The sequence below is a fragment of the Narcine bancroftii genome, chromosome 14 (genome assembly GCF_036971445.1).
Source record: "Narcine bancroftii isolate sNarBan1 chromosome 14, sNarBan1.hap1, whole genome shotgun sequence".
NCBI lineage: Eukaryota > Metazoa > Chordata > Chondrichthyes > Torpediniformes > Narcinidae > Narcine > Narcine bancroftii.
The window spans coordinates 50736631-50760443 of record NC_091482.1 but is presented as its reverse complement, the minus strand read 5'-3'; the positions used below and the strand labels follow the sequence as shown (position 1 = coordinate 50760443).

Genomic DNA, 23813 nt, shown 5'->3' with positions numbered 1-23813 from the left:
TCAATGAATTAAGACTGGTATTTTATGTGTTTGCAAAAGTGATAAATTCCACTTGTATATAAAATTATGTAATAACTTTTCATGTATCTGATCCATCTCCACATATGCCCACATTGATGGCTAGTCAATATCAAACAATCTGCTATTAAACTTCAAATGTGCTGCCTGATAATAATTTTGAAAATTACCTCCCAAGTCATATCAGCATGTCAACTTTTGCATCAATACTCTTGATAATTTACCTTTCCCTAAAAAAAGATGTATCGTCTTATTCAATTCTTTGAAAAATTTCCCCGGTACCAAACATGGAATTGATTGAAACAAATACTGAATACGTGGATAGATATTCATTTTAACACAGTTTAGTCGGCCAATTAACGTCAATGGTAAATCTTTCCATCAATTCAAATCAAATTTAATCCTATTTAACAAAGGTAAATAATTTACTATACAATTTCTTAAATTCCTTATCAATAAATACCCCTAAATACTTAATCTTCTCAGACCATTTAAAATTAGTAATTTGCCTACAGTCTGAATAATCTTCTTCAAATCTTGGTAATATCTCACTTTTCTCCCAATTTACTTTATATCCTGACATTGACCCATAATATTCCAATAATTCTTGTAAGGATTGTAATGAACTCTTCAGTTTCAATAAATATATCAATACGTCATCTGCATATAAGTTGATTTTATACTCATGTTGTCCAATTGTAATACCTTAAATTGTCATATTCTGTCTGAACGCTTGAGCTAAAGGTTCTGTTACTAATGCAAACAAGGCTGGTGACAATGGACAACCCTGTCTAGTTGATCTACACAAATTAAATGCTTGAGAAATCTGACCATTTGTCACCACTTGTGCAGAAGGGTTCTTATATAATGCCTTAATCCAACCTATAAAAAATGGCCCAAACTTAAATCTTTCTAACATTTTAAATAAAAATTTCCACTCTACAGGATCAAAAGCTTTCTCAGTATCCAATGCTAATATCATTGGTTGATTAACTTCCCATCTGGATGCATTAATTATTGTAATTAATTTAGTAATATTATCTATTTTTAATAAATCCTGTTTGGTCTCCATGTACTCATTTCTGTAAAAAATTAGCCAATCTATTAGCCAAAACCTTTGCTACGTTCTTATAATCCACATTAAGTAAAGATATAGACCAAATAAGAACCAACTTTCAATGGATCTCTATCTTTCTTTGGTATTACCATTGTCAATGCTCTCGAGAATGATTCACAAAATAATCCAGTATCCGTGGCCTGCCTCAAAACCTCTAAGTATGCTGGAAATAACAAATCATGAAATCCCTTCCACCGTAAATCCATCTTCACTAGGTGATTTACCCATTGGCATTGCTTGTAATGCCCCTTTCAATTCAAACTCTGTGAATGAATTATCTAACAATCTTAGTAATATACTATCTTTATGCTTCATTACCCAAACTAATTTTTTTCCTCTGAAATATTCTGCGTTTATAGAATTAATGAAATGGGAATAAACTTGAAATAAGTCTGCTGTTACTAGCTTTGTTTCAATGACTAATACATACTACTTGTAAACCAGAAGCTGATTGGATTCTTTTGCGTTACAGTGCACCGTAACCTGTGGTCGAGGCCTGCGTTACAGAGTGGTACTGTGTATCGACTACCGAGGGCAGCACACTGGGGGCTGTAATGCGCAGCTCAAACCGCATATAAAGGAAGAGTGCACAGTACCAATTCCATGTTACAAAACAAAAGGTAACTCAAATAAAACACGTTCCTTGCTCTCCGTATGATCCATCACATGCTAATTGTGCAGAGATTTTTTTTCACCCATTGTTAAGAATCAGTAAATAACGTAGAGTGAAACACGGAAGTCTGAAGACACAGTGATTGTAGTAAAAGCACACAGCACTGGAGAAGCTCAACAGGACACGCAGTGGACTTTATGTGCTTTTAACTCTTAACTTTGGCTTGGCTTCGCGGACGAAGATTTATGGAGGGGTAATGTCCACGTCAGCTGCAGGCTCGTTTGAGGCTGACAAGTCCGATGCAGGACAGGCAGACACGGTTGCAGCGGTTGCAAGGGAAAATTGGTTGGTTGGGGTTGGGTGTTGGGTTTTTGCTCCTTTGTCTTTTAACAGTGAGGTGGGCTCTGTGGTCTTATTCAAAGGAGGTTGCTGCCCGCCGAACTGTGAGGTGCCAAGATGCACGGTTTGAGGCAATATCAGCCCACTGGTGGTGGTCAATGTGGCAGGCACCAAGAGCTTTCTTTAGGCAGTCCTTGTACCTCTTCTTTGGTGCACCTCTGTCTCGGTGGCCAGTGGAGAGCACACCATATAACACGATCTTGGGAAGGTGAAGGTCCTCCATTCTGGAGACGTGACCTACCCAGCGCAGTTTGATCTCAGCAGCGTGGATTCGATGCTGGACTTTATGTAGCAAAGATTAAAATACATAACCAGCATTTTGGACTTGAGCCCTTCATCAAGGTTTGAGTGAAATGTAGACAGGTATTTGAATAAAACGATGGGGGAATGGGGGGGGAGCGACAGGGGGAGGAGCATAGAACCATAGGCAAGAGGTAATAGGTGGATAAGGGAGAGAGGGGACAACAACAGATGGGAAGGGTTTATTCTACAGTAAATAACACTGTAATGTGTATATATTTCTGAAGTTCAAAGCAATGCATGAATTTGCACATGGAAGATGCAGCACAAGAACTGACCCTTCATCACACAGAATCTGCACTGGCCACAAAGCACCCACAATTACACTAATCATACACTCTCCCATTTATTCTCCCCACACTCACGTCAACTATCCCCACATTCAGTCACTCATCTACAATCCAGAGGCAATCACAGTGGCCACATGGTTTGGGAAAGGGGAGGAAACCAAAAAGCCCAGAAGAAACCCATGTGGTCAAAAGGAGATCATGCAAGCTCCACCCTGTCAGCATACAAGGTCAGCATCAAACCCAGTGTGGCTGAAATTACAGAGATGGAGGAAACAAATAGAAACAGGTTGTGTTGGCCCTGGAGAGATGTGATGATGAGAATTTAAAAATCCTGCTATTGCCTGATTCAGTTCCAGTTTAGGGCAGAGTAGTGGGTGGTTGGGGATTGACCCATCTACACCCGTCAGCAGAGCTTTGGGGGACTTTAAATATTTGGAGAGCAGGAGGCTACTTATGAGTACAATGTAATAAAGACATGGATAATGGTTGCAGCAGGTGGTAGGTTGTAGCAGGGAAGGAATGTAACAGTCATGGAATAAGTGGCCTTGGCTTGTGATCTGAAGCCTTTCTCCGCATTGGTTATTATCCCACATTTGCAAACAACGTCTTTCACTTCCAGAAAAGAAGATGGTTTGGAAATGGCTATTAGGGTCAGGATGCAAGCCTAATACCTTGAGTTTTTCCTGATACTTTGTGGGAGGAGACTTTTGTTCCGTTCATTATGGTTTCAAGAAAGGTGGTGTTGAAATGGATGTCAGCAAGCATAGATGAAGAATCTGGCACTATGCTTTAGGATGGCATTGTCGAGAGTTAACCAGAGGAAAGAAAGAATCACCAGGACCAAGGATGAACAGGACATTCAGTGAGGAGGGCCAGGAAAAAGAAGAGCAGAAAATGAGATTAACTCGGTCTCATCCCAGGGACTGCCTGAGTTGAACAAGTGTGTCCTGATAAGTCATGTCAGTAGCCTCAATCAGATTGGTAATAGATTACCTTTTATGGCACTTGAATAGAATGCCATTGGTGACTGATCAGTGCTGGTCAGGATAGGGAATGTGAATCAAACAAGTCAAAACAAGTTAAGTGTGAGTTTTACATTTTTCCAGCATCTCGAGGATTTTAAAGAAGAAAGAATGGTTGGAGTCTGGCTGCATTTTGTTTTTTTGAGAAGGGGCATTGATAAGAATCTTGAAGGAGGTAGAGGAAACAATTAATGTTCTCAGCTAAGAAGGGAAACAGATGAGGTCTGTCTGTCAATGATCTTGCTGTTGCAAGTTGAACTATACATCTCCAGCAGGACTGAGCTGAGTATCCAAAAATGCTTCTAGCATGCCAACACCCCTCTGTACCAATGTCATCCCTGCGACCCGCTCTTTTCAAAATTTTAGCTGCAAATTTTAATGCATTCAGACCCAAATCTGTTCCACACCCCTAACTGCCATCTCAGCACCAGCTTTGAAATCCATGCTCTTGAAGCCTTTCAAAGACTCGGTCCATCTTCGACTAGGGCGGCATGGTTGGAGTTAAGGTTAGCGCAATGCTATGGCCGTGATTGGGTTGGAATCCGGCGCCACCTATGAGGAGATTGTGGTTATTCCCATGACTTGTGTGACATTTCCTGGGTGCTCTGGTTTCCTCCTTTACTCCAAAACGCATGGGGCTAGTAGGTTAATTGGGTGTAATAAGACGGCACTGGTTTCAATGGCTGGAATGTGTTTCTACCATGCTGTATTGTTAAAATTTAATATAACATGCACCCTTCTCTCTTTTGGATTTTAATCAATTTTCAATTTGTTTATTTTATTTTTAATTTTTTTTTTGGGTGGGGGGGAGGATACATTGAATGTGTAGTCTTGACAGCTTGAGGGAACTGAATCTGCTTTCCTGGGAGATGAGAGGCATATAAAAGCCACACCTGGGGCAAGTACATTTCCTGAAGGAAGTTTGTGAACCATTTCATCAACAGTTACCTCTTTTGGTATCTATGCCATCACTTGTGAATATATCAAAATCTAGTTGCTGGCCCACAGTCCCAAGGTTCTCCCCATTGAGAAAGTATTCAGATGAATCTTTCTCCATTTTAAATGGGATGATCTTCCACCAAAGTCTATTTTAGCAGGGATATGCCCTTTGCAACCTTTTGTTCCCATCCATATGACTCACTGTGCCTCTAACTTGGTGTAACTTGCAGACAGAAATATACCTCATTCAGCTATGATATACATTCAATAACTCAGGTCAGAGCAGAAGTGTTGATTAAGTAGGCTTTAATCACCATAAACTGCAAGCACATCTCACATGTTGCTGGCCTAGTTCCAAGGCAGGTACTGAGGGAGAGTTTTGGGCATAACCGCCTTTATGGGAATTCTGAGGGGAGGAGTTGCAGGTACAGGGGCAGGCCAGCCCATACAATACATCCGTATTAAACAGCACTAACAGTTACCCATTGGATCCACCACAAGCTAATGGAATGATAACCATCGATGAGGTGATTCCACTGATCTCCAGTGAGTTAGCCTGACGATCAGGGAATTAAGCTACGACCCCTTCACCCTTCTACACCCCACAAGTATCATAATAATATAATAATAATAGCTCTAATATATATAACAAGATTTCCAAGCCATTAATATGCTTTTCAAACACTAAAAGAGATGCTATTTCTTGTCCTCTTCAAAACAGAAGATCATCCACTTATTATGCAACCATAAATCAGCGCTGACTGATCAGCTGAGTCCGGCAACCAATGTCCAGCCTCCAGATCTGCAGTTGCCTTGTTTCTTTTTCCTACCTTTGTTTAATTAAGTGATACTTTCAATGTTCCAATTTACAGGCAGGGTATGCAGAAAGTAGGGGTCTAAATGTAGTGTTCATTTGCAAAAGAAAATGCCTCATTATACTTTTTGAGATCAGGTAACTGTTATCAAATGTGCCCTATTTAACTGCTTTTAAAATAAGGTGAGGAATACTTTAATGGAAAGCCCTGAGATCTGTTCTGAAGTTTTACCATCATATTTCCGAGGGAAAAATAAGTCTCAAGCCCCAACTCTGCAGGCGGTGTCCATCACAGAAGATTAAGGGATTGTGTTATCACAGAAAATGTCTCAGTGGCTTTGATTTAAAATATACAATAACATTTTGAAGACTTCACTCAGAGGACTGATGTGATTGAATGGACAGACTGGTATGATGTCAAACTGATATGATTAAGCTAAGCAGCACGGTTAACATAGTGGTGAGCGCAACGCTGTTACAGAGCCAGCGAGTGGGACTGAGATTCGAATCCTGCGCTGTCTGTGATGAGTTTGTGAGTCCTCCCCGTGCCTGCATGGCTTTCCGTTGAGCGCTCCAGTTTCCTCTCACTGTTCAAAAATGTACTGGGGGTTGTAGGTTGTGGGCGTAATTGGGCAGCACTGGCTCGTGGGCCAAAAGGGCCTGTTACCATGCAGTATGTCTAAATTCAAATTTTAAAAAATACATTTAAAACTTTAATTTAATTCTTAATTAAATAGTACAGTCTAATTGTTGTTTTGAACGGTCTACAAACCCATTGGTTTATTTTATGTGTGGTATTTCTAGAAAAACTTCCCGTCGAAGCTAAAGCCCCTTGGATAAAACAAGCACAGGAAATGCTGGAACTTGTTGCTGTATCCGAGGAGCCAAAGTGAGTTCAAGGGTTTTCATTTTTGAATCACATTTGTTGTATTTGTTTCATCCTGTCATGTCCTTGAATCTCACAATGAATGGATTGAGCAGCCTGGCCCTAGAAATGCTGTTGGCATTTTTGTGTTTTCATTTCATATAAAGTTTTGTAATTTTAGATCAGGCCTGCTGCCTCCATTTATTGCAAAGATTATTCATTCCTTAGATCCTCTTGAGTCCGTATTAAATATTCTTATTTAAAGAAACACACAAATGTGCTGTGAAATACTAGTTCTGAAAGGACATTGCCCGAGCTCTTTCTTTGCTCTGAAAAGTTGCCCCTTTTTAGCCTTCCAAGCTGCTTGCTCTAAAGCAGTGGTTCTCAACCATTTTCTTACCACTCACATCCCACTTTAAGTAATCCCTATGCCATCGGTGCTCTGCACTAGTGCTGTATGTCTAAATTTAGAAATTTAGAAAAAAAATATAGTAAAACAAATAAATACACATTCTGTGGTGAGTGTACATGCTCGTCAGTGAATGCAACACCAGAACACATTATGGTCACTGTGTAAAGGAGCCATTTTTTTACTCGCTCCAATGTCGAAATAATTGCCCCTTGTTCTTGCACGGCTCACAAGTTGCATTCTCTGATCCAAGAGCAAGTCTATGGCCTACCTCTTTCCTGCCATGCTAACAAGCAAGGGTCGAGAGGGAAATTGCTTTTTAATCTTTGAAAAATAAAATATTTTCTCAACATGGTCCAAACATTATATTCCAGGCTAAGCGCTTTGAGCTGTGCGATTCCCGTGGGAAATAATACCAGAGCAGCAAAAATGACACGCAGTTCAGTGGCATAAGCATTCCATCATGTCCAAATCTCTTGCTAATTGAGCTACAATATACCAGCAAAACATCCCCCTTCATTACAAAATATTAAATATGAAAAAAAGCCATCTAAGGAAAGCAGCAATGAATATTGGTACGGAAGTAACAAGAATGTATTTTGGGGAGCATGGATGCCTGTTTTTAAATATAGTGTGGTTAATCGTGACAAGTGCTGGAGAAACTCGACTCTTTTCCCCCCTCTGCAACCAATGTTTTGGGCACCTTGATAAAGGGCTTGGGTCCCAAATACATATCTTTCCCTCCTTTGGATGCTGTGGGATCTGCTGAGTTTCTCCTGCACTTTTGTGTATTTACCACCATCACAGCATCTGCAGACTTCCTTGCTTCCCTCCGTTTTTAATCCAGATCCATTTGTCAAGCACTTGGAATATTTTACAGAACATTGATAATCTTTAAAATTCGTAAGAGCACCATTTTTAACCATTCATATTTTCCTCGATTTTTTTTGGTCAATCAATGTCAGACGGTGACATTAATTGGTGAATCAGTGGGTCACCATTTTAATGCATCTTTGGCAGGGCAGGTTGCCTTGACTGCACACTCGCAGGTTTCTTTGTTTAGGTGTACATGACGCCAGATGTTTTTGGTTGAAATGCACCAAAATAAAGTGACACCGTTAACCTCGTCACTACATTATGCACCATAACATAACATTGCCATACTGATGGACATTGGAGAACTGAGCTTAATAATTTTAGATTCAAGATTCAATTTATTATTGCAGTAATGAAACAGTGTCATATTACATGAAATTTCTTTATGCCTGCTGCAAGGCAAACACATTTGCCACTGGCAGGAATTGCCTAAGTGCCTCTTATACTCAGAGAGAGAAGCAAAAGAGAGGGGCCCCCAGAGTCACCGAGTGTCTGTAGATTTGCCTCCAGCGCTTCTGCAGCCACATGAGTCCAGTCCAAACTATCGGTGAGCTCCAGATCTGAACCTCTGACACAGTCAGGTACTCTTCAGCACCCTCGGCACCTCCTTGCATTCTGGTCCTGATACCTGGCACCCCTCCAGCCAGTTCGATCTGGTCTCAAGGACTCCACAGCCTGGCGGAAGTCTCCTGGCAGCAGCCTCCAGCAGCCTGGATTCATCGTATTGAGTCGCCGGAAGAGCCCCCTCACTGGTCCACCGCTGTGGTCACTGCCTCTGCGGGTCGTCTCCTCTCAGACTGTGCGTGTTCTTGCTGACCTCTGGTGCCCTGCTCCAGTCCTCTAGTTCCCCGGAGTCTGCAGCTCCTTGTGGCTCCTGCCAATTAATAGGCGCCATCATCTTGGGTGCAGGCCTGGCGCCACGGCATTTCAACTACAACCAGCGTCGGCTCCCTCAATGGGCCGTTCAAAGCCATTATGTACAAAAGGGTCAGGAAAACCTTTTGTTGACGCTCTCAATAACAGGCCCTGAATAAATTCTCATAATTGAACCACTACTTCCCCTTCCTCCCCAATTCAAAGTTATTTTTTGACATTGATTTGACCTGTGATTTGATCAGTTTGGAGTATGTCAAAAGTAGCGCAGCAGGTAGTTCTGGTGCCTCCTAGCTCCAGTCCATGTCCAAACTTAACCCCTACTGCTGTCAGTATGGTTTGTACACTCTTCCTGTGATCTTGCACAGCTGTTTGCTCCATCAAGTAAGAATTTTGGTGCCTTTGTGCATTCTGCTTAAGTTTCTGACAATAAACTTTCGTCCCTCAATATTTAACTCTTCTTACCACAGAAACCCAATGTGTCTGAGAACACTGGAAATTGTCACAATGCAGGAAATAGAATATCCAGAAAATCTAGTGAATCAAAAAAGAGTGGAGTTCAGCCGTACAATCTGTGACGCAATAGCAGCAGCACGCTTAACGTCGCGGCTAACGCAATGCTGTTACAGTAACAGTGACTGGGGCTCAAATCCAGTACTGTTTGTAAGGAGTTTCCCATGTCTGGGTTTCCTCTGGATGCTCCGGTTTCCTTCTCTCCCAACCCCCCCCCCCACTGGGGTTGTTGGGGGTAATTGGGCTTATTGGCCTGAAGGGCCTGTTACTGTGCTGTATGTTTTTTTTAAAAAAAAGCACCCTGTGATAGAGAATTGATAATTGGCTCACTGCATGAGACAACAGGAAGTGTATCTGTTCTAAAATGTAAGGCAAATTACTCAGTATGGATAGTAATGGACATTACTTTTTCATATCTTCACAGGTTCATTCCTGAACCCTGGTCACAATGTAGCACATCCTGTGGAGATGGCAAGCAAGTGAGAAGAGTGACATGCCGTGTTCTGCTTTCATTTTCTCAAACAGAGGAGGAGCTGCCGGATGAGGAATGCGAGGAGGATAAGCCACCCACTGAGCAAACATGCGACCTAGCACCATGTGACGGTGTTACTGCTGCCCGTAGCTCCGAGGGGGCCTTCAGTAATCAAGATGATTATGAGATGCAAGAACAGTTTGACTGGGAATACGAAGGTTTCACCCCATGCACAGCCACATGCTTAAGAGGTACAGGTCGTCCTCGACTCCCCACCTACGCGACTTATGCCCACCCACACATTTTTTTAAGATTCTTTATTAAAACTGCTGTATATGTTTATTCCCCCTCCACCAAAGAAAAAAGAGAAAACACCTGAATTTATTTATCATTCACTGTTCATGTACTCCTAACATATTATTCTATCCTGTACATATACATTGGGAGGAGCAGTTGTTATGGACGATGTGGACGGACTCTTACTGATGAAATACATGCATGGTTTCCAAATCATATAAAAATTCTCAGCTTGGTTCCTGAAATTATAGTCATCTTTTCCAAAGGTATACAATTTTGAATTTTCATACACCATCAATCCAACAGTATAAAATTATCTGACGTCCATGTTACTGCCATACATTTCGATGCCACCGCCATTGCTACACTCAAAATTTTTCATTGATATCTGTCTAACTTCGATTTAGTATCAATTTCATATAAATCACTGTGATAGTACAGATCTATCACCAATGTACATAGTGTATATAGTTACTGTATCTAGACTGTGCTTACAGCAATTGGCTGAGAGCTAAGCCACGCCTATTGTCTGGGCCTTAAAGGGTTGTGTCCCTAGCCAGGTCGGATCATCCCGGACTGGTCGGCCACCTGTGAAGAGCTCCTGTCTTTTGCTAATAAAATTGTAGAGCTCGTCGAAAGAACCAAAGACTTGTTGGTCCTGTCAGACCCCCTGACCGCTACAGTCCTTGACCTACCCCTTCCTTTCATTCTCTCCCTCGTTTTTGTTTTTTTTGTCCCAGGGTCAGTTCTCCAAGAAGGGGTGAATGTGATAGTACAGATCTATCTCCAATGTACATAGTGTATATAGTTACAGTATCTAGACTGTGCTTACAGCGATTGGCTGAGAGCTAAGCCACACCTATTGTTTGGGCCTTAAAGGGTTGTGTCCCTAGCCAGGTCGGATCATTCCGGACTGGTTGGCCACCTGTGAAGAGCTCCGGTCTTTTGCTAATAAAAGCCTTAGTTTGGATCAACAAGTCTTTGGTTCTTTCGACGAGCTCTACAATCACCAAGCAAAAAATATTCTGGGATCTTTTGGTATCTGTATCTTCATAATTTGTCCCAATAATATATTCAAGTCTTGCCAAAATCTTCCCACTTTTTCACAAGATCAAACTGCACGTAATAAGGTTCCTGTTTCTTTGTTACATCTGAAACATTTGTCAGAACAATTTGAATCAAGTCCATGTAATTGGTGTAAAAAATTATATTGTACAATTTGATATCTCACATTAAATTGTATTGGTTACAATTTCCTGGCATAATCTTGTCATCTGATGCACTTGATCCTTTTTTTAAATTCATTCTTTATTTTCAACATCAGGGACACAGGAAACTATAGTTGTTTGTCGCAATAAACAGACGCAAGAAAGCGTGGATGAGAGTTCGTGCAGCAGTTTCAAGCGTCCTCCTCACATGGTTCGTGCTTGTGGTACACAGCCTTGCCCTGCCAGGTATGTTGTTTCTGGATTCCAGCTATCAATCTTTAAAGCAGTCACAATCTTTGTATTTTTAATCTTGTGTTCTTAATCGAGCATGAAATGTATTCAATTGAATGACCCCGGGAAATGAGAGTTAAATACAGCATGTAGTATGACTGCCTGATCATTGGTAACTGGACTGGCTTTATTTTGTGCTGTTCTATGAATAGGGATTCAGCCTTCCCATCCAAATGTCTGCCGTGATATTAGAGTATACACAGTGGAAAGGCAAAGCAAAATGCAACTCACGATGTCATGTCAAGGAATACTTCGTTTATTTCCAACTATTAGTTCAAAATCTAAAATGATTAAAGGAGATATTTAAACCTGTGTTATTTTACAAAACAATTTTCTAAAAGGCAAGTTGCTCTGGATCATAACATGTTGTCCTGGCTCCATGCTTATAAAAAGGTAAATTTATAAAAGAGTTTGTTATGGAGACATTCAATTGTCCTCAATTCCTTGATGAAGGGCTCAAGCCCAAAACGTTGGTTATATATCATTATTGTTTCCATATAAAGTACACTATTTGACCTGCTGAATTTCTGCAGTGTTGTGTTTTTAACTTCAGTCACCGTGTCTGCAGACTGGGTCATGGTTTCCAGACACCAACTGGCGGGCAGATTACTATTTGAATGGCAATAGATTAAGAGATGGGGAAGTGCAGAGAGACCTAGGGGTACTTGTACACCAGTCTCTGAAGGCGAGCATGCAGGTAAAAAGGCAAATGGTATGTTGGCCTTCATATCAAGAGCGTTTGAGTATAGGAACAAGGATACCTTACTGCAGCTGTACAGGGTCTTGGTGAGACCCCACCTGGAGTATTGTGTGCAGTTTTGGTCACCTTATCTAAGGAAGGATGTTCTTGCAATGGAGGGAGTGCAGAGGCGATTCACCAGGCTGATACCTGGAATGGCAGGAATGACTTATGAGGAAAGATTGCGCAAATTGGGGTTGTACTCGCTGGAGTTTAGAAGATTGAGAGGGGATCTCATAGAGACCTATAAAATTCTGGCAGGACTAGACAGAATGGATGCGGAAGGGATATTTCCAATGGTGGGGGAGTCCAGAACCCGGGGCCGTGGTTCAAGGATAATAGGCAAACCATTTAGAACCGAGATGAGGAGGAATTTCTTGACCCAGAGGGTGGTGAATCTGTGGAATTCATTGCCACAAAGGGCAGTAGAGGCAGGTTCATTAAATATATTTAAGAGGGAATTAGATCTATTTCTTCAGTATAAGGGTATTAAAGGTTACAGAGAGAAGGCGGGGATGGGGTACTGAACTTTAAGATCAGCCATGATCTCGTTGAATGGCGGAGCAGGCTCGAAGGGTCGAATGACCTACTCCTGCTCCTATCTATGTTTCTATGGTCAAAATGCTCACGTGGGAAAGTGTGCGGTGACCAGCTATTTCTGAAGAGGAGGGAATACTGTCTTTCACCAAACCTTTAGCAGCTCCAGGTGTTTGCTGTGTTAAATAACAGATGCAGAATGTGCCTGAGAGGGGACTTCTTGGTCCTCCTGCCACATGGACATGCTGCAAGTGAACTCAGCGAGTGGAGAGAATTAAACCATTTGCTTTTAGACTCTTTTCTCAATAGTTAGAGGATGCACTTAGAAGCTTTGCCTTTTAATATCCAGAAATATTTGGTTTGGAATAAACTGTGGAACAGTATTCCTCCAAAATATTATTCATTTATATTTTTCTGATGATTTGCTTTAAATCTAGATTTCTTTCAGTACTTTGGCATAAGCAAGAATTGACATTGAGGAATTGCAGAGATATGAAGCCGTATTCACCGAGTGGAGCTGTACACACACACACGCACATGATCAGATGCAGATATCATGGTCTGAACATGGCAAATAATAGCAATGGAACATGGTGAATTATATCCCTAACTGTATCTCGAGACAAGAAGACAACTTCTGGTGAACGCAAAACTTGCACCAATGTTACACAGATTATGGAGTGATTGGAAAACTGGGTGGTTTGGGATTTTAGGAGCTATTTACTTGACGTCCACAGAAACCTTTAGCTTTTGTATCACACTGATTAAAGAGAGGGACTCCTTTCCGTGAATTCTAACTGAAGTTTGTCTGTGTCAGCCTCAGCTTTTCAGGATGCTGTTTACCCTGCCAGACTGGTAATCCCTCTGTAGAATCCTCAGAAGAATGCCTTATGCATGATTTATTACAGGAAGTGTGCTATCCATCTCTGATCCAAGAAGAGCTGTCTGTCAGTGCTCTTCCCCAAAGAGAATGATCCTGGTTCTATGTACGTCAGTGAGTAGAACGCTGAGATTCCCATCCATGTTTAAGACGTGGAATTCACAAATGAACCACTCTTAAGTTACTCATTTCCATTTTTGACCAAAAATTTCAGCTCTGTAGGATAAATAATCAAAACTCCACCCCCAAAGAATATAAAGATTAGTTTGGTTCCTTTTTTTAAAAAAAAAGTTGATTCTTTCAACAATTTCCCACATCAACTCTGCATGTAACATTTCAACAGTCAAATCCCCAAAAGTCTGAAAGATGTTGGCCAAATTATTAAAAGTGCTAAGAGGAATTGCACCAATTTATTGCAGGCTTATCTAGATTTTGCTATTATCATCTAGGATATCGCAATTGTTCATTCAGAAGATGGCTTCAGATTCTTCTTGTTGAGGCAAGGATTCTGTTTGTTCTTTTGTCCACAGAATGTGCATTTCAAAAGAAATCTTATTTTTGTAAAGTAGTGAGAGACTGTTACTCCCTCTGAATCTGTAGAAGAAAGTCAAACTCATGAGAAACTACTCAACGGCAAAGCAGAATATCTGTGTAAAGGTCAGAAAGTGATAAATCTTCGCTAGGTTGCATTGAATTTGCACTGCCTGTGAAAGAGTGAAAACCTGTTGATACTGAACCATTTTCTAACCCCTGTACATCACAAGGACCCATCCTCAGATTATCCTGTCGGTTCACCAAAACCCTTTGTTCATCTCTTGAATAAATCAGAAACATTTCAAAACAGCAGCTGTGTGTTAAAATAATTGAAATGAAAATCATTAAATACTATATTTGTTCAGTCTGGTCACCTCATTATAGGAAGGATGTGGAAGCTATGGAGAGGATGCAATGAATATTTACCACGATGCTATCTAGATTGGAAAATAAGTCTTATCGGGCAAGGTTAGCAGAGCTGGGAATTTTCTCTCCAGAGCATAGAAGGATGAGAGGAGATTTAGTAGAAATCTACAAGATTATGAGAGGGTGAACAGCCAGCACCTTTTTCCCTGGATAGGAATAGCAAACAGGGGACATGTATGAAGTGAACGGAGGGAAATTTAGGGGAGACATCAGGGATGTTATTTACACAGAGTTGTGAATGCCTGGAATACCTTGCCAGGGATGGTGGTGGTGGAGACTGAAACATGAGGGGCATTTAAAAGACTCTTGGAAGAAAGTAAAATAGAGGGTTACAGGTTAGGGATGGTTTAGTACTTTTTTTTAAGGAACATATGAGTCAACATAACATGAAGGGCTGAAGAACTTGTACTGTGCTATAGTTCCTGTTGTGTGTTCTATGTTCTATACAGCTGAACAATAATAAATTTATCAAAAGTACTTTTGTGATGTAAAACGAATAAATCCTTTCATAGTGTGGGAATCTTAAAATATAGAAGGAGACCATTCAGCTCATTATTCACAATTCTTCTCTTTGGAAGTGCAGTCAAATTACTCATGCTTTTGTCATCCTGAAGTTTTTACCTCCTTCAAAATATCTCCAATTCCCTTTCAAAGATTTTACACAGAGAGTTGTGCGTGCCTGGAATGCCTTTCTGGGGTGGTGGTAGAGGTTAAAACATTCGGGATATTTAAAAAAAAAATATTTATACATTTAGAACCACATTAAAAAAAACTATATGTGATTAAAAATAATACAGATCAAATACATGTGACATATAAAAAGAAAAGCTCCCTATATACCAGCCCTGCCCCCTTTATCCCCCTACTAAAAAAGGAAAGAAAAGAAATAAAGAAGAAAAGTAAAAGAAGGGAGCGTTACCCACAAGAGAAGTGCCTATTACTTTAAAGGTTCTGAGAGTATGCTGAGACCTTAAGGAGAAAGGGATTGTCAGAGCTTCATTTAAATATTTAGACCGATATTTTGTAAATAAGGGCTCCATATCTTGCAAAATAAGGGCTCAATATCTTCCGTCTCTTAAATTATGTAATTTTACCAAGTGGAATACAACTCTGAACTTCAGCGAGCCATCTTTCTATACCCAGATCCATGTTAGACTTCCAAGTTATGGCAATACTTTTTTATTGCTATTGCTAAAGTACTTTGAACAAACTTATTTTGAGGCATATTCAATTTCAATTTGGGTTCAACACCCGTAACATCACTCGATTAAAAATAACACTGGATACTGTGGGAATTTAATTGTCAACATTCATTCCAATAATTTACCCATTTCTAACCAAAAAGGTTTAACTTTAGGACACTGCCAAGTAGAATGCAGCAATGTATCAATTTTCTGTCCACATCAAAAACATAAATCCAATAAGGTATGATTCAATTTTTTTAAAACTTGTATAGTGTTGAATATAACTGATGAATAAAATTATATTGCACCAGTCTATAATCTCACATTTATTGCACTTTTCACATTTTCTCGACATATCCCAGTCCAATCACATTCATCTATTTGTTTATTCAAATCTACTTCCCATCTTTGTCTAGATTTATGAAATCCTATTTTTCAGGCTTTCTTTTGTATTAACCTATAAATCATTGAGATAAATTACTTTGTTTCTATTACATTTCAATAATTTTAATTCCATCTTTACTGGTTATAATGACTCTTGACCAAAATTTTCACATAGAAATTCCATAACCTGATAATCTAGTATTTTCAGGAACCTTGAACTTCTTCATTCTATCAAAAGAAATAATTTCTATGCTTCAAAAACATCTTCTACATTTTTAATTCCTTGACATTGTCAAATCTTTAAAACTTTAATGAAAATGGAATAATGGTTTTTTTCCAGACAATAAACCTCCTCCCGTAATTTCTTTATCAACCTTAATCCAAAGCTAAATTAATTGCTTCAATATGGGAGTCTTTCTATTCATTAGTAACAACCAAGAATTCCATTTATAAATAAATTCTTGCAGGTTTGATCCCCCTATTTTGCTAAGTTTGATATGCACCAAAACTTGAATTTTATTTAAATCCTGCATTATATTAACAAAATGCAACTGGGCTGCTTTATAATAAAACTCATAAAATTAGGGAGCTTCAAAATCCTGAATCCAAATTTATCCAGAGAAACTCTGGCCATCTTTCCTTTCCATAAGAATTTCCTAACACATGCATTTAATTACTTAAAGAATTTTTGAGGAATTGATATAGGAATCAACTGAAAAAGATATTGTATTCTAGGAAAAACATTAATCTTAACACAATTTACTCTACCTATTAAAGTAATAGGTAACATATTCCATCTTTCCAAATATTCCTTTATTCTTTTTAATAATGGAGAATAATTTAAATATTTTTTTCATTCTGCTTCCACACGAATACCTATATATTTTACTCCCACATCTGGCCATTTAAAATCAGGGTGGAATTCATTTTGTGTCGTGAATATGTATCTGTGGTGCTTCTGAGAATGACTTTGAAATTACCTCCCCATGCCAGTTCAACAATTTCTCCTCAGTGATTCTATAATACATGTGAGCCTCTGATAAGCTTTTTATTAACCTTCAGTACTCTAGAAATCTCAATTTACTTCTCGAGGCTCTCCACATGCCTGAAATCCCTCATCTTAATCTTCTCTGTACAGATAGACCTCTACTTATGATGGGGTTTGGTTCTGCGACTCACATCGTTAGGTGAAATTATCGTAAATCGAGGTCTACCTGCACAGATAGCGTTGTGAGCCACTCCTGCCGGGAGGCTGAGATGGCACATTGCCATTGCACTCTCTCCCTCTCTGGTGATGGCAATCTGTACATGTATTCCAAAACACCTCTATTCCTCTGTATTGTTTCCATGCCCTTGACACCCTTCCTCTGTACAGAAGTTAGAATTAGACGTTTGGTTCCTAACCAGTGTATTTTAAAAGTCTATCATTATTTACTTGCCCTTAAGCTCTAGTTTTGATTGTCTTTTCAACCTACTGTCATGGTTTAGAAGGGATAGGACAAAAAAAATCAACTTGGTTTTCTTCTGTTTTGTGGCTATCCCTGTTGGATTTCAGTGTGTGGATGATTAGAGCAGGGTACAAATCAAGTGTGTGGATATTGATTGGGAACAGAGTATCAACCAATTTTTTTTTTTTTTTGAGTGATCCTGGCTGTTGATGACCTATCAATAAATATTATTCCCATTGGGATAGAAACATTGGTCCATTTAGTTCAGGTTATTGAAGAGGGACGATGATCGTAAAACTGGATGCCTTTCCTTTTGCCTCCCTTTTACCAGTGGATCCCTGGTGGAGACATCCCTGAGGTCCTTCTCATCGATCAACTCCTGAGATTTCTGCATCTACCAGCCTTTAACTTTATTCTAGGAAAGGCTGGGAAAATAAGCACAGCATCAATCATTTTAATTGAGTGGCTACCTTGATTCAACCATTAAGAAAAAATATTTATTTATTTCTTTATTTTGTTTTATCATGTTTTGGTCATAATTTCTGCCTCTTTGTTTAAATATCTTCAATCATTAAAATAGTTTACAACACAGTTTCAAAGGCCATTGGTATCAAAGAATAGTTTGGGGTGAATGTGAAGTGGGAGGCTTAGATCTTGTTTTACAATGAGCCATCCAACTTCTTTCTTTCGTAAAAGGGCAGCAGGTGAGGGCAGACTATGAGTTAGATCCAGGATGAATTAGTCCCCTCTGGGGTGGAAGAAATGCTATAAATTATTGTTCTTTGTAAACTTTAAAACCAGCAATTAAAAGTTCAACTTTCCATGAAATTGTTTCATTAAAATTCTATTCACCAATATGCTTAAAATCCAGACAACCCTGCTCATTTCACATTTTTCATTCGACTTGAGTTACAGTACGCAGCAAGTCAAAATCGAAGACCTTAATCTGTGTCTAGGCAGTGAAGCAATGAGGAATATGAGAAGGACCAACAAATGTTGAGTCAGTTGTGATTACTGGGCTTTAAAGTGTTCCTTTATAATTAAGGAGGTATTACGCTGTCTTGACTGTTAATAAACTTTGATTGTGAAAACAAAAGAATATATTTATATATAATGTCCTACAGTCTACTCCTGGTTAAAGGAGGAATGCTGGCCAGGGCACTGGGGAGTAATTCCACATGAGCCATAATGTTCCCATAAATCACCCAGAGTAAACAGATGAGCTGCAATTTTCCCATTTTGTTCTGCTGGCAGAAAGCTGCACCTGACAGAAACTTTTACGCATTTTGAAAATTTGGACGGCTGTGTAATGGGCTGCAACAGCCTGACTGATTTAATATTTTCTCACAAAAAAAATTGTATTTGTTGACTGGACAAGTTGAATCGGGGAGTTTTGCATGTTGCATTTAGAGAGCAAACTCTGGATTCTCCAATCCATTTTACAGCCAAACAAGGGGAATAATGTAAAGATCCTGCTTACGCATAGCACAATCCCTGCAGCTTCAATATCATAATGACCAGATCATCTGTTTCCAATTTTGGCTGAGAGATACACATTGACTTTGATAGAGGTTGCTTTGGCTGATATATATAAAATTTACACCCCACTTGAAAAATGAAGTGCTAAAATAGAAAAAAAATGCTCAACAGTTCAGCTTCTTTTGACCTTAGTGCTTAGAATAGATCGGCTGTATCCATACCTTGTTTCATGTGACTTTTTTTGATAAAGTGCGGATTTTGCTTTGTTGAATTACAACCATCTCTGCGAATAATACTTTCCAGAGCGATCTCCCCTCCACAAACTCCAACAGTAGCCTGATAAATTGACATTTCAATGCTGACACATGAGGAAAAAAAAAAATCCTTTTGAAGCATAAAAATTGAAACAGATGATCGCTATGAGTCTGGAAAGAGATGACGTGAGATTTGAAGAATAAAAACAGGATCCAGTAGCAATTTTTCAGCTATTTCCATTGCCACTGAATTTCATCAAGAATAGTTGTAATCACTGCCGGTTACAATTTCCTCTTGGTAACCTCGCTTCAGTATTACGGCCTGGCACAAGTGCGACTCACCAAATCAGATGCAACAATTTGCATCAGTGAGTTTGCCTTTGAAGGTTTGGAAAGAATGCTCATCAGATGGACTGCAGATTTAATACGGATGAGATGAGTTTGTTCATGTTGCCTTGAATTGAGCCTTTGTTATTGTGATGTGACTCAGTTACACAACAATGGACAATATCTGAAGTGAATGTTATTATTCATCCCATCCATTATCTGATGGCATTTTCTGTTCAGCTTATTGTTTCCTGTAAACTTTATTGGGATTAAAAACATAGGTAAGGCACTGGGATTCTCCGTAGGATTATTTTAATATTCCCATTCTTTCTTTTATTTGGAATATTTTATTTTGAGAATTTTCAATCAACCTCCAGTCAAAACGAAGAATTATCATCCATATCGATAATACAAATATCGATCCATATGTCGATATTAAAGTGAGAAAAAAAGAAGTCAGCACGTGATTCAATTATTATAAAGAAAGAAAAATTACAATAATGCTACAAAAAAATGCAAATTCAATGTCCACGTTGAACCAAAGGGAGGAAAAGGTCATAGAGAGAGAATGAATAACAGAACAAGGAAAACCCTCCCATCCAGAATCAAGAAGAAAATGTAAGAAAAGAGAGAGAGTAAGAAAAAGAAAAGACTGGCTTCACCTCAGATAAACCCCACTCCCATCAAGGGACAAATAACCTGATGGTGTGAGCACTGGGGGGGGGGGGGGGGGGGAAGGAAGAGACAGGAGGAGGGAATCATGAAAAGATTTACCCCAATGAACTTTAGGTATGAATTCCATATTCTTGAAAATACATCACACCTGCTTCTGAGGTTATAGGTGATCTTCTCCAGGGGAACACAATTATTCATTTCTATCTTCCAACAGGCTAAACATAGTTGGGAATCAGATTTCCAAGAAGCTGCTGTACATTTCCTGGCCTCTGCTTAATGAATTTTGATTGATATCTTGAGAACCTCAATTTAGGTCTTGAATCTTCTAAATTCCCCAGTAAAAATAATTCTGGTGCCTGAGGGTATTGAATTCCAGTAATTTCTTTTCCCAGGAGACTACCCAAATCTTCCCAGAAATCTTTCACTTTAGGGCATGACCAGGTTGAATGCAAGGAAGTACCTCTTTCTTGACCACATCGAAAACATTGGTCTGATATTTCTGATTTGAATTTGTGTAACTTTTGTGGAGTAAGGTATAGTTGATGCAAGAAGTTATATTGCACAGCCGATACCTTACATTAGTTGTGTTAATACTGCTGTCCCAACATAAGTTAGACCAGCAAAATGGATCAATTTCTATACCAGTAATGCGTGTCAAAAGAACCAAAGACTTGTTGATCCAAACCAAGGCTTTTATTAACTAAAAGACTGGAGTATATCACAAGTAGGTCGACCAGTCCAGAATGACCTGATCTGGCTAGGAGCAATCCTTCAAGACCTGCCAGTAGGTGTGGCTACACTCTCAGCCAATCACAGTCATCCTACACGGCCATCTGTACATATGGACATAGACACATTGGTGATAGAATCTGTACTATCACAATACCCAAACCTGATTCTCACCTTACTCTTGATTTATCAAGCCCTTGTTTAAGCATTCCTGCCCGAAGTAAGGAATACATTTTTGAATTTTTTTTTTTGTGCTTCGCTTTCGAACCTGAGGCTCTATTTTGCTACACTGCAGTAAGGTTAATGCTGGACCTAATTTGTCCCTTAAATAAGATCTTAACTGAATATGGTAGAGAAAATATGTATTTAAAGCTCCATATTTATTCCTAATTTGCTCAAATGTCATAACTTTTCCCTGCTCGTAACAATCCTCAATAAACTTGACCCCTCTTTGGGACCAAGTGTCCAGGATTTTATTATCAATCGTTAATGGAATTAACATATTTTGAGCAAAGGATGTTTTACGTGAAAGACCTCCCCCCCCCCCCCCCCCACCCCCGTCCCCAATTTGACCATTAGTTTTATTTCATAATGTAATTATATGCTTTAATAGGGAGACTTCTTTAGGGCCAGATAATAATTTAGAATTCCATTTATATATAAGGTTTTCTGCTATCCTCTCACCAACCCTTACACAATTCCAATTTTACCCATGGAGACTTGTCTCCTCTGTCAAAGAGGGAGGTGACAAACTTCAATTGGGTTGCCCAAAAATAGTTTTTGAATTCTGGCAGCACTAATCCTCCCAATTCATAATTCCAAGTTATCAATAGAGGATCTGGTAGGCTTACCTTTCCACAGAAATTTCCTGATGTATTTATTAAAGTTGTGAAAGAATCTCTGAGGTATAGGAACAGGGAAACTTTGAAGAAGATTTTGTACTCTAGGCAGCACATTCATTTTACTACATTTGACTCTTCCAGCAAAGTGATTGGGAGGGTTACCCATTTATTAAGATCATCCTCAATTTTCTGAAGCAATGGAGATCATTAAACTTCTATAAATTCTGCAGGTTATTCCATTAATCCCCTCAAAATGGGTTATTTTTCCCCAATCTATTAGTTTTGAATTTGACCTGTCTCAATTTTTTTTTATTCTGAGATCCAGCATCAATTGCTCTTTGTGGAAGAACTCAGCCCACAAATCTGTACCACCCAATTGACCTGGTACATTTTGAAGGGTAGAAATAAACCCATGCAGACACAGGGAGAACATACAAACTCCTCACTGACAGCACAGGATTTGAACCCCGATCCCGATCGCTGGCGCTGTAACAGCGTTGCGCTAATTGCATCACCGACAGCGCTGCCCTTGGTATCTTCAAATGAGTGAAAAGTTGTATAGTCTTTGCACCAAATCACACCATTTTCCAATTGATAGTGCAGGTTAAGATTTCTCCTGACATCAGCAACCTACTTGTATGGGAGGCACACAGGGGACTGGCGATGCTGGAATCTGAAACTCGACGCAATCGGCTGGAGGAACTCAAGTGGGTAAAGCAGCATCATTCCCATCAACAAGGACTTAATGAAGGGCTCCAGCCTGTAGCATCAACCATTTTTTTCCTCTCACGGACACTGCTCAACCCACTGAGTTCATCCAGCAGATTGCATATCAGCTTCGCTTTATGGGGTGACATTGAACAGAACAGGAACAGGATCAAAGCATTTTTATGTCCAGAATGTGCAGAGCACAAAGCAAGCAGATATATTTTAGTCAGGGTATGTGGCATGTGCTCACACAACCTATTCTTGCATCCTAATTAACTCCATGCTCTTCAGTTAGTCTGGAATTCTATCCAATCATTCGTCTAAGCAATATGAAAACCTATATCTCTGTCACATTTGCATTACAAGTCAGATTCTAAAGCCTACAAATTCTTTGAGTCAGGAAACGCATATAAAAGAGTTGGAGTGTGATGATCTGACACTCAAACTCGTTTGGATGAAGCTGAAAATATTCAATAAGAAAGTGTTGAACACATAAACACAAGCAAAAGGAAGACGGGTGGACTGTGAAACAGGGAGGAGAAGCAGATGAGTTAAAGTGACAAGGAGGGATCAGGCTTGTAGAGCACCTTGGAGTTCACTTAATCAGTGACCTGTCGTGGACACACAACATTTCCTGGCTTGCCAGGAAGGCGCATCAGTGACTGCACATCCTGAGAAGACTGAAGCGGGCAAGGCAACCAGGCCACCATCATGTCACCCTTCTGCAGGAGCTCCATCGAGAGCATCCTGGCTGGCTGCATCACAGAGTGGTGATACAGATGATGCAGAGAAATGGACCAGAGGTCAATCCACAGGGCGAAAAGAGTGGCAGAGAGGATCACTGGAGTCTTCCTCCCCCACTCTCCCCCATCAATGTGATCTAACGGAATCGTTGTCTGAAGAGGGTGCGCAAAATCATTGAGGACTCTTTCCACCCTGCACACAGCTGCTCACGCCGGGGAAGAGATATAGGAGGATCAGAGCCAGCACCACCAGGCTGAGGAGCAGCTTCTTCCCACGGGCAGTGAATGAGCCAAAAAGAACTGCTCACACTAACCATCCAAAACTCTCATATTTACAAGACAATAATTTTTTTTATTTGCATATATGAATACTTGTCCTGCATGTGTATTTTTTGTCTCTATGTTTGTGTGTCTATGTGTTTTGCACTGAGGACCGGAGAACGCTGTTTTGTCTGGTTGTACTTGTGCAATCAGATAACAATAAACTTGACTTGAATCTTAGAAGTGTATTTGGATGGTGCTTGGGTTCAAAGTGCAGGGATGATGATCCAATAGGTGAAAGGATATCTTTAAGAGGAGATGACTGTGTAGGTACAAATGTCACCAAT

General features: G+C 39.8%; 1 protein-coding gene and 1 long non-coding RNA gene across 2 annotated transcripts in view; one reads left to right on the top strand and one right to left on the bottom strand.

Annotated features, from left to right (window-relative positions):
• The window catches only part of LOC138749786 (ADAMTS-like protein 3), a 428872-nt gene that overhangs the window by 289185 nt on the left and 115874 nt on the right, over positions 1-23813 (top strand). The window contains exons 12-15 of the mRNA XM_069911655.1: positions 1608-1755; positions 6317-6401; positions 9473-9771; positions 11142-11271. Of these exons, the coding sequence (XP_069767756.1) occupies positions 1608-1755; positions 6317-6401; positions 9473-9771; positions 11142-11271 (662 nt within the window). The remainder of the gene's footprint in view (positions 1-1607; positions 1756-6316; positions 6402-9472; positions 9772-11141; positions 11272-23813) is intronic.
• Positions 13864-19640, bottom strand: LOC138749787 (uncharacterized). The gene is made up of 2 exons (XR_011348862.1): positions 19149-19640; positions 13864-14066 (listed from the first exon to the last, which is right to left on the bottom strand). It is a non-coding gene; the product is annotated as an uncharacterized lncRNA (long non-coding RNA).